Source organism: Rhinatrema bivittatum, chromosome 1, assembly GCF_901001135.1.
Source record: "Rhinatrema bivittatum chromosome 1, aRhiBiv1.1, whole genome shotgun sequence".
NCBI classification, from domain to species: Eukaryota; Metazoa; Chordata; class Amphibia; order Gymnophiona; family Rhinatrematidae; genus Rhinatrema; species Rhinatrema bivittatum.
Window position 1 is genome coordinate 651,372,528 of NC_042615.1, and position 12,095 is coordinate 651,384,622.

General features: G+C 46.4%; 1 protein-coding gene across 3 annotated transcripts in view; it reads right to left on the minus strand.

The window, feature by feature from the left end:
• ARSK (arylsulfatase family member K) overlaps window positions 1-12,095 on the minus strand; it is a 148,568-nt gene that overhangs the window by 95,301 nt on the left and 41,172 nt on the right. For all 3 annotated transcript variants that reach the window (XM_029573073.1, XM_029573089.1, XM_029573081.1), the window contains one exon: window positions 5,122-5,404. In XM_029573073.1, coding sequence (XP_029428933.1) covers window positions 5,122-5,404 — 283 coding nt within the window. The remainder of the gene's footprint in view (window positions 1-5,121; window positions 5,405-12,095) is intronic.

Sequence of the window (12,095 nt, forward strand, 5' to 3'; positions counted from 1 at the left end):
CTCAGGATATCCTCCTGGGGGCGCAGTCATCTGCCATCGGCCCAAGGATCCACCTATCTACATTCCTCTACAGCTGAGTGCCCTCTCCAAGCACTCCACTGTTAACAGATTGCTACTCCTTCCCCATCAGGAGTCTTCAGCAACAGATTCATAACAGATTGCTAACTCCGCAGTCTAAACCCTATCAGATTGTTACTACTCCCTCTACAGGAGCTGAGCATATCAGTTTGTTAATTCCTCCTTCCACAGGAGCAGATTCATTACAGATTGCTAACTCCTTCCTTCTTGAGGAGTAGAGCGTAACAGATTGCTAACTCCTCCTTCCACAGAAGCAGATTCATAACAGAGTCCTCTCCGCTTCTCCCAGATCAGCATACTGTAAATTGGATGCTTTTGTCTTCCAGACAACTGGGACTGTTGCCGGGGAAGAGAGCTCCATGTTTGTGTCACCCAGAAGAGTAGAAGAGCCGCTGGGAGGGAATATCTCATTTAGTTCCCCTGTACAGGGATCTGCTGGTTCAATCAGAGTTGCCTTTGAGCACTGTGGAGTTTCAGGCACTGTCTAATGATGAAGTCCTGATGTCTTCTAGAGGAGCTCACTCTAGGGAAGGAGTTCTCTGGATGAGAGAGGCAGAGGGAGTGTTTGACCCCTCTAAGCTTGACATAGAAGCTGTCTATACTGGCTAGATATCTGCTTGGGGGAGCCACTGTGAACTTAGTGGTGGAAAGATGTGCTGGAAAAATCATTAGAGACAGTTGTTTGGTTGGAGAGTGTACCTCAACCTCCCTTGATTAAGCCAGCTGAAGTTATGGAGGCCATATAGTCTGCCCTTGTGAGGCCGGACACATCTGTGCCAGTGCTTTAAATATGAATTTACTGGCTATGGCTGTGACTGATTTGGCAGAAAGGCAACATACCAAGGCTGTGGAATAGAAAGGGAAATTTGAAACTATAGACTAGGAGATTCAAGAGTTAAAATCTGTGGATGCAACTCTGACACAAGATAAAATGTTGTTGCATAAAATATTGGAGCAAGTTGAGAATCAACTAAGACAACTGAATCTTCTTTGCTTAAACTTTTCCTAAAGTATTTGGTCTGTCTGTGAAAGATAGCTTCCATAAGTATCTACAAGATGTACTGAATATTACTCCTGAGGCTTTTCCACCATTGAATTATTTTTTGCCTGGGAGAAAGAGAGGAGATGAAAGGGAAGGGACTGAACTTTCACCAATTGCACCTGATAGTTTGGATGTGATAGCTATGTTAGAAGGTTCACTGCATGAAATACCTGATCGAGCCATGCTATTGGTATCTTGTGTTTGAGCAAGATCAGAACAATATTCTGCATCCTTTTTTTTTTTTTTTCATAAAAAGTATTACTTTTGGGATAAAGGATTTAGATTTATCCAGACAGTTCTAAAATTACTCCGACGAGAAGGAAATTTTTTGGCATTGCGTCAAGAGACTTGTCATGCTTTGGAGAATGTGAGCCCTTGGGCCACAACTAGATTGGTGCAGTCTGGGGCATGCAAACACAGACCAAATCCTAGCAAGCAGCAGCAGACACATCACAAGGCAAGGTCTTCTGCCTGACCAGCCATCTCCTCCTTGGGTTGGGCCCACAGGTTCTGGCAGCTGGCAGGATTTCCCAGGCATGGTAAAAGGAAGACAGAGATCAAACAATGTTGGTGTCCAGGCAGGGGTCGAGGCAGGAGAAATCAAGCAAGGTCAGAAGACAATATGGGTCAGCGACAGAAGAACAGACAGAGGAAAGGCTGACTAGAGGGGCAAAGCAGGGCAGGAGAATAAGGCAATACAGAAACACAGCAAGGCAAGGCTGGGCAAAGGCAGAAACATGGCAAGGAAAGGCTGGACAAAGGCAAGAACACGGCAAGGCAAGGCTGGACTATGGCAGGAATAGTAGCAACATAGCACCCACAACTAGTGTAGGAGGACCTGTTACTGAAGTGCTGGCTGGTAGCAGAGGACTTCCTTATATACCTAGACAGGATGTGATGTCATCAACCAGTGCACCAGGAAGACCTGATAACAGGGACTATATAAGGAGCTCCTGGTTGTAGGAAGTACCATACACAGGCCTTGGATGCTGCATGGAGTAGGATGCTATGCCGGCAGCGCTTGGAGTTAAGAGGTGTTAAAAGACTAGAGCTCTTGGAGATGAATTCTTTTTGCGCTATCACTGTAAATGTAATATTTGATATGCAAGAGCTAGATATCAATTTTTTACTCCAGAGCAGGTACATTTCTTTATTGATTCTAAAAAGATATCTGTTGCAATGGATGTGACCTAACTTTAGTCTAGGTTATCTTGGTGAAATATTATACTGGTTGCTTCATGATGTATTTGTTCTTCTTTAATTTTTTTTCTGCAATTAGTGATCTCTTTATTTTCCTGTCCTCCCCCCACTTCTAACCTGAATAGGGGTCTAAGTAAATATTGCCTGTACATGTGTATTTTCCAGTTTTTTGGGTTTTTTTACTATGAGGTAGTTTTTCTTTTTTGGCATGCTTTTCCAGAGTAAGTTTACTGTTACGTTTGGTGGCCTGTGGGATGCCCCCTCAAGCCACTGCACTCACTGGGCTTTCCCCTCTATGCCATGACCCACTACAGCTCTTGTGTGTGGCAGGATTGCCGCCAGGATCACTGCCTTTGGTTCCATTCCTTAGTGCGCATGCGCTCGATGTCAGAACATTTAAAGGAACCATGGTGGGAAAAGGCTGCTGTGCCCCTTGATGACATCACCAGCGATAATCTTAAAGGGCTCTCCAGATGCCCCTAAAGCACCTCAGCAACAGGTCTCCTATACCCTATGTAATGTGTGTTGCTTCTCTGTGTTCCTGATTCCTAACTTCGATATTCCAACCCAGCCTTGCCTCCAGCCTATCCTATTTTGTCTTATCCAGTTCCTCTTGTCTTCCTACCTACCCTGCTGTGTCAGTCCTGCTTCTTGCTCCCAGCCTTCCCTCAGACTGATTTCTGGATCTGACACTTGCCTGGACATTGACCATTCCTGTCTGCTGCTTGCTTCTGACCCTTGGCTGGACCCTGACCATTCTAGTTTGTCTCTGACCCTAGCCTGGCCCTGGAACTTTGCCTATGCCATCCTCAAACAGACTCTCACCTAAGTCCTGCTGGACCACAGAACCCAAGGGGAAAGGAGTTGGTATAGGTGAAGCCCTAGTTCAGGCTCTTGCCTGTGTAGCTCTGCCAGCTGTCGGTGTGGGCCTATGGGGCTCACCTTGAAGGCTAAGCCAACCTCACCGCAGCAGCAAGGGTCCACATACCTGACATTTACTTGTGAATTCTATTATGATAGTCAATAAAAATAAGTTAAAAAATATAGAGAGGGAAGGGGGCAGCCCTTCTGCACATGCTTGATTAAATGCAGCCTGTGTTATTTAAATGCATGCTGCGTAAATGTATGTAAACATAATTCAGTCATATTTGCACATTTTAATACCTGCCCCCCTGGTGAATATATGTTAATGCTCCATGTTAAAATCGCTACTTAACCCCCACATTAAACAATTGTAATGCTTTTTTGTGAAGAGGCCTGTATGTTAGGAAAATAAGAGAAAAAGGAGACGAGAAATATGGAATATGCTAAACCATGTTGGATAAGAGTTCAGATCATGTTCGCACCTCATTTATATCTTTTCAGATAACAAGATAATGGTAGATTTTAATTTTTATAAATAATTTCTTAACATATTTAAACAAAAAAATTAATTACAAATCTGATTTGGAAATAGAGGTGACCTTTCTCAGACAGCTTATTTCCATGCTACACAAAAAGAAACATAGAAACATAGAAATGACGGCAGAAGAAGACCAACCGGTCCATCCAGTCTGCCCAGCAAGCCTTACACTTATTTTTTCTCATACTTAACTGTTTCTCTTGGCTCTTAGTAACCTTATGTTCTAATTCCCTTTTCACCCCCACTATTAATGTAGAGAGCAGTGATGGAGCTGCTTCCAAGTGAAATATTAAGTTTGATTAGTTGGGTAGGCGGCAGCATAGCTCTCTGCCATGAAGCAGAGGGCAATGCTGGAAATGTGTGAAGTATCAGTTTTTCTTTTCCCCTGTCATTGAAGCAGGGAGTCATGCCGGACATGCACCGAAAGTGAAGCATGCCTTGAAAGTCACATTAACTATCATCAAATATTGAAAAGCCTAATAATTGGTAATACCTATAGCCCATGAACCCATCCCTGTTTTTTTATTTTTTTTTTTTAATTGGGAGATGGATGCCCTTCATCCTTCTACTCTGTGAAGGTGGACACCTACCACTGGCCACTGGCATCCCCTCCGTTAATGCCTCTGTGGCTACTGCCGCTCCATGCAGTGTTTTACTACCTGCTCTTTATATGCGTCCTCTAGAACTGATGGATCCCATCCCTGTTTTTTTTTTAATTATTTATTTAATTGGGAGATGACAGCCCTCCATCCTTCCGCTCCGTGAAGGTGGACACCTACCACTGGCCACTGGCATCCCGCTCCGTGAATGCCTCTGTGGCTACTGCTGCTCTGTGCAGTATTTTACTACCTGCTCTTTATATGGACACCTACCACTGGCCACTGGCATCCCGCTCCGTGAATGCCTCTGTGGCTACTGCCGCTCCGTGCAGTATTTTACTACCTGCTCTTTATATGTGTCCTCTAGACCTGATGGATCCCATCCCTGTTTTGTTTTTTGGTTTTTTTTTATTTAATTGGGAGATGACAGCCCTACATCCTTTCGCTCCGTGAAGGTGGACACCTACCACTGGCCACTGGCATCCCGCTCCGTGGGCTCTGTTCCCCTATCACGTTCCTGCCATTGCTGAATTATTAAGAAAAGCCTCCCTCCAAAGGATTACAGAAACTTCTGGACTTGGTCCTAACTGAGTAACAGGAGAACAGGAAAATACTGGCTATGTTATTTTGCTTTGCTTGGTATGTTTATTTGTTTCTAGATTATGTATTGCTGATCTTTGAACTGGCAGTCACATTGGTTCGAAACCAAAAGTTTATTTTACCAGAGTTCTGCTGCATTTTGCTGGGGAGAGTTTTGGGAGGTCAGGGCCAGAAGCGGAGCAGCATGCCCATTCACATACCTTTTCGAGCCAAAAGGGAGATGTTAGAAAAGTAGAGGAGCCAAAGTTTTCTCCCATAGATGGCGAAGGGTAGGGATGTGGTAAATTTAACCCCAGGTAAAGGGCAAATGGCCGAGTAAAATTGGCAGCTTCTTTTTTTATCCAGTTTGCTGCCCGATCGGTGTTCTGCCAGTCTTTTTCCATCACTCTCACTTTGGTTTTGCTTCTAGTGAGGTTGGCAACAGGTCGACCTTCCTGCCTGAGTAAGAAAGGAACATCTCTGGTCCAGGCTTCCACGCGGTTACTGAAATTAAAAAATAAATAAATAAATAAAATAAGTGTGCATGGTTTTTGTCAATTTATTTCACTTTGAAAAAAGATAGCATGACAAATGGCATGGCAAAGCAATGAACAATGAATCAGAGAGCACCGTTTCCCAATATACTGTAGCACAATATTACTGTAATACAGGGGTCGAGAACCAGATATGGCTCTTTTGAGGGCTGCATCTGGCTCGCAGACAAGTGTCGCCACACTTTCCCGCTGACCTAGCTGCTCCCCGGTCCTCCTCCGCCCGGGCTTAAAATGCTGTCAGCCCGAGTGGAACGCGGCAGGACAGCTGGAGTCAGCGGCACCGGTGTGCTCTCTTCTCCCCCCCCCCCCCCCCGCAGCCCGGAAGAGGAAGTGGAGAGCATCGGGTGCGTGCGCAGCAAGAAGAGGCTACGCTAGTGCGCTCGGCATCGGCCCGAAGTAAAGAAGACTGCAGCGCGGCTCGGAGGAAAATGAAGAGCTTCAACCGCGGCCGATGGGACTCCGCCTCCGTGAGGGCTGAAAATGAAGGAGGTTAGCGTTGGGAGGAGGCTGCTGCTGCCGCGAGTTCCCGGGGTGGGGGAGAGAGAGAGTGAATGAGCGAGCAAACACACATGCTTGTGAGCCCTCTGGGGACAGGAAAATAACTCCCAATATCTGAACGCAATCTGCTTTGAAGTGGCCAAAAGGCGGAATACAAATAAACTAAATAAATAAATGAGTTTACAAGGAACAGAAAGTGCAGAATTCAGAGCTAGGGAGGCAGAAGCAGACTTCCTTCTTTAGTATGGTGGTGACTGAAGTGGCCACTTTGGAAACCCCTTGATGAGCCTTCTGTAGAAGTTTGCAAAATTGAAGCAGCATTGTACTCCTTTGTGTTCTTAAGTGGCAGCTATTCAGTTACTGCTATAATTTTCAAGGGATTTAAGCATAATCCGTTTGAGGTGATGTACCCCATACATTCAATTTCTCCTTCATCCAATTTGCACTTCTCTAGTTTCATAAATAGTTTATACTCCCTGAGGTGGTTCAAGATCATATGCATTTGATGTTCATGTTCAACTGGTCTTGCCTCACAAATCTGCTTCACTTTTTTGAAGGAGTTAATAAACACGTGGATAAAGGTGAACCGGTAGATGTAGTGTACTTGGATTTTCAGAAGGCGTTTGACAAAGTTCCTCATTAGAGGCTTCTAGGAAAAGTAAAAAGTCATGGGATAGGTGGCAATGTCCTTTTGTGGATTACAAACTGTCTAAAAGACAGGAAACAGAAAGCAGGATTAAATGGACAATTTTCTCAGTGGAAGGGAGTGGACAGTGGAGTGCCTCAGGGATCTGTACTGGGACCCTTACTTTTCAATATATTTATAAATGATCTGGAAAGAAATACGACAAGTGAGGTAATCAAATTTGCAGATGATACAAAATTGTTCAGAGTAGTTAAATCACAAGCAGATTGTGATAAATTGCAGGAAGACCTTGTGAGACTGGAAAATTGGGCATCAAAATGGCAGATGAAATTTAATGTGGATAAGTGCAAGGTGATGCATATAGGGAAGAATAACCCATGCTATAATTACACAATGTTAGGTTCCAAATTAGGTGCTACAACCCAAGAAAGAGATCTAGGCATCATAGTGGATAACACATTGAAATCATCGGTTCAGTGTGCTGCGGCAGTCAAAAAAGCAAACAGAATGTTGGGAATTATTAGAAAGGGAATGGTGAATAACACGGAAAATGTCATAATGCCTCTGTATCGCTCCATGGTGAGACCGCACCTTGAATACTGTGTTCAATTCTGGTCGCTGCATCTCAAAAAAGATATAATTGCGATGGAGAAGGTACAGAGAAGGGCTACCAAAATAATAAGGGGAATGGAACAGCTCCCCTATGAAGAAAGACTAAAGAGGTTAGGACTTTTCAGCTTGGAGAAGAGTCGTCTGATGAGGGATATGATAGAGGTATTTAAAATCATGAGAGGTCTAGAATGGGTAGATGTGAATCGGTTATTTACTCTTTCGGATAACAGAAAGACAGGGGGCACTCCATGAAGTTAGCGTGTGGCACATTTAAAACTGATCGGAGAAAGTTCTTTTTCACTCAACGCACAATTAAACTCTGGAATTTGTTGCCAGAGAATGTGGTTAGTGCAGTTAGTATAGCTGTGTTTAAAAAAGGATTGGATAAGTTCTTGGAGGAGAAGTCCATTACCTGCTTTTAATTGAGTTGACTTAGAAAATAGCCACTGCTATTACTAGCAATGGTAACATGGAATAGACTTAGTTTTTGGGTACTTGCCAGGTTCTTATGGCCTGGATTGGCCACTGTTGGAAACAGGATGCTGGGCTTGATGGACCCTTGGTCTGACCCAGTATGGCATGTTCTTATGTTCTTATGGTGTTTCTGAAAAAATCAAGATACTATCTAGAAAAATAATCAAGAACTGGTCTAACATATCCCAGAAGATACTGCTGATAAAAGTCTGGAACATAACATGATAGTTTAAGATCTGAAAGCCACTAACAGGTATTCAAAGTAATTATACTGTATCAGGCTCAGAAGGCAGTCTTCCACTCATCTCCTTCTCTTATCATGAGAAGTTGCATGCTTTTCTAAGGTCCAACTTCATAAATATCGGTATTTGCACTGCTCAGAGCTGTTCAAATCAGGGCGTTTCTTCTGCTGGCACTTGACTGGCTTAGTACTGGCATCTTTTTCCCCCCTCTGCATCAGTCCCAAGGAAATGACAGGAAGGGAAGGGCTGGTGTTGAGAACGGCCTCGAAAGGCCTTGCATTCTGTTATACAACGGTGGTTTTTGTGTGCCCATGAGCCTCAGCCCGACCCAGGCCGTCCAGGGCCGAACCAAGGGTTGATGGTGGCTCCGCATGACTGGACACTCTACCCTCTGCCAGGCCGGCAAGCTCCCATGGCCAAACATCCGAGGATGTTGGAAGGTGAATGGTCCTCCGACCATTCCGGGCCCTTTCGGACCTGCTGCGAGCAGCATGGAGCAGCAGGCCTGGCCTGAGGTTGAGGGCAGACGGGCCTTGACATGGAAACACTGGAGTTGATGCAACGGCATCACATGACACGAAGACACTTGGCAGAAGACATGACATCAGGGCTGTGGATACAAGACACCAGGATCGATGCGGACGGCATCGCAGACGAGGATTCATGGCTGGGATGATGCGGACGGCATCCGAGGCAAAACACATGGCTGGATAAGGCAGTCGAAGACACATGGCATCAAGGCAAGACATAAGGCAAGGACATTGGCACTGTCTCTCAGGGCACCCTACTCAGGCCACCCGCGGGACTGAGTGCGGACCACCCTGTCCGTTACGCGCCCTACACAACCCCAAGACTGGTCACGGACCACGACGGAAGCGGGACAGCGCAGGAACACACAGCAGGCTTCACGGCTCAGGAGCACAGGACAACCGTCCACCGGCAGCCTAGTCCACCCAGGAACTACATCTGGGGAACACCCGGCCTACCGGTACCAGAAGGCTCCAGAGCGAGGACGAGGCGGAGTGAAGGCAAGAACATCAGGAAGGCAGGAACACCAGGACGAAGACGAAGAAACCTGGACATGGACCTCAGGCACAACATGGAACGTGAAACGAGACATCAAGGTGAGGAGCTCCAAGAAGAAGACCTTACAACGGACCTGGCAGGCAGGAGCCTCCAGGGTGAAGACTAATGACGATGCAAGGCCAAGCACAATGAACGAAGCAGCCCTTTATAGGGCTGAACCAGGAAATAGTCATTGAGGTGGGGCCCAGACACTTCCTGTGTCTGGCCCTTTAAATAAGGTAGAGAGACGCGGCCGCGCGTCTAGGGAAGCAGGAGCAGAGCTGTGCAGGACCGCGGACAGCGGCCTGCACAGTGTCTGGTGTCAGACGCTGAATCGCCGCAGGAGATAGCTTGGACGCAGGCTCCAACGAGTGCAGCGGCTCCAGCCGCTGCAGGAGGCCCTGAGGGCAGCTCCAGCCACCAGGAAACACCGGGGCTTTTGTGGCCTCCAGCCGCGAAGATCAAGATGACGTCGGGGGCGTCCCAGCCCCGAAGACAGCCGCTGCTCCGGCCGCGGAGGCTGAAGATGGCAGTAGGCGGCCTCCTGGCCGCGTGGGAAGGCCAATGGCGGCGTCCTGCCGCATCGGCTGAAGAAAACGCGGTGAGTCAGCTTGCTCGCGGGGGGGGACGGACCCCGCGGGCGGCGTATTCATAACAGCTGGATTATGAAGCAGAGCAGCTTAATCTCACCCCTCCCCTCATGATCTGTGCAGGCTGCTACCTGGGAGGTGACGGGTTGGACAGAGTAGCAAGCAGAGAGCTGTTTTCTGTAGGGCACTGTGGCCAATACACTTGGGGCACCAGCCCTGTATGCTGTGACTAGGTTAATATAGAACAGCACCAGAACCTGGTCATTATCTGTACTATTAACCATTCTAGATCCAGTAATTGTAATTACTGTTATGAGTACTAGTATATGTTTCTTCTTCTTCTTTTTCTCATTTTAACCACTTTATATATTACTTTGGTAATGCACGTACAAATTTTGTCATTACAAAGTTTCTTGAATCTAAATCTGACAAAAGTACCAATGGAAGACTGCCATGATCGTGGCAGAGGAGGTACAGCAGGTGAAAGTGCAGTTCTTTTATGCCTCCAACCAGAAGGAGGTGTGAGGGAGTCCTAGAACAGCGGGAAGGGTTTTTTTTTAATGTTCTTGAATTATGATCATTATCAGAAGGTCCATTTTTGTAGTTAATGGTCTCAAGGCTAGTAGGGTAATATTGACTGTCTCTACTGAAATGGTAACTCCTTTATGATTTACTAGAATCGAGTGTAGCTGAGCAATTATGAAATCCCTAAAATTGGTTGAGTCCTAGAATTAACCATTGCATCTACCTGAAGCTCACGTTCTTGCCAAGTCAGTCAGATGGGAACCACCAAATCAGCAGGGTGTGGTCCATATAATTTGGGAGGGTGAATGGGTTCCCATCCTGATGTCATGCACCTAGTTGGAGCTGGGATTGTTCATTTCCTATACGTTGGTTATGCCTCTCTGGTCTCATAGGGCAAACTGCCAGTAGATGGCCAGGTCATCTGCAATATAAGTGCAGTTCCTCTCCGCAACCTCTTTCATTTTCTGCTGATAGCGGTCTTTTAGTGGTTTCCGCTATCAGGAGTTCTGGAAGGGGTTCAGGAATTTTTCTAAACAGTTTGCCCTCTTCACTACCAAGATTCTTTTTCCTCTGCTGTTGGTATTGTTCCATGAGGTACTGCTCTATTCTGATGCATATGTTAATTACTATCACTAGATTTGATGAGGAGGTCTAGTCTTCTTAGTCTTGTCTTATCGGGTTTGAATATCCCCCTGTAAAATGAGTGGATTATGGCCTTTTTCCATCCAGCTATGAAATTCTGCCATATAATCTGCTACTGCATGGCACCCTTGACTCAGGGCCATGAGACTGATTTCTGTGAGTTGGACTCTCTCTGGTTCTTCAATACATGAGACACAGTATCTCTGAATTGCTTCAAGTTGTCAAGTAAGGGGTTGTCTTGTTGCCTAGTGTTTAGAACGGCAGGCTATAAACCAGGGTTCAAATCCCACAGCTGCTCCTTGTGACCTTGGGCAAGTCACTTTACCTTCCGTTGCCTCAGATACAAACTTACAGGCTAATTTTAAATCAAGCGTGCATAATTATGCTCCTAATTTTAAGAGGTTACTTCACATATATCCCATAGGACTTTAATGTGCACATGTAAGTGGATTTTAAAATATGCTCACGTGAGGGATATTCCCAGTTTTTCCAATTAGTCCACTTGTTTGCCCAGTCAATAACAAGGTCCTCCAGACCCCTCTGGTTGTTCATCCTGTACGCCTCTCAGTTGACCCCTCACCCAGTCTTGTAAGCCCTAAATCGCGAGATCTGAGACTTGCTCCTCATCAGGAGCTGCAGTAAAGCTACATGGATAACAAGCCGCAGGCTGCGGCCTCCGATTTTAAAATATGTAGTTACGTGCGTAAGTGTTGGCCCCCATCACAGAACACCTATGCCTCGCCCCTTTTCCGCTCCCTTATTTTTGGTGCATGCACGCGCATATACGCACATAAATCACAGCTTTTAAAATCCATGTTGCTTGCGTGTGGCCCACATATGCATGCATGAGGGCATTTTTGCGCAAACAGCACTTTTAAAATTGACCTCTTAGATTGTAAGCCGTCTGGCGATAGGGAAATACCATGCACCTGAGTAATCCACTTTGACGTGCTGAAAAGCAGAATATACAGTAAATCAAATAAATAAATAATCTAAACCAGTGTTACGATCCTGCTCGCGGAGCCCATCCCGCGAGCAGGCCTTTCCACCTACCTTTGTGCTGTCAGGCTGTCGACGCCGCTCTTCGCAGCCCGATGTCACTGCCGCTGACTCCACCCTCGTCGTGGCTTGTCAGTCGCTGCCATCTGCGCGGCCTAGTGCCACTGCTCCCGACGCTGGGACTCTCCGCGGCAGGCTGCTGCCGATGCCATTTCTATGCAGCCTAGAGGCCGCGCCAGTTAGCTGTTCTTGCGGCGTGGAGCCGCCGCCGAAATCCTTCCAGAGTGGCAACAGGAGGCCGCTGCCGCTCCGATGTGATCCTGCGGCCTGGAGGCCACTCCTGAAGCC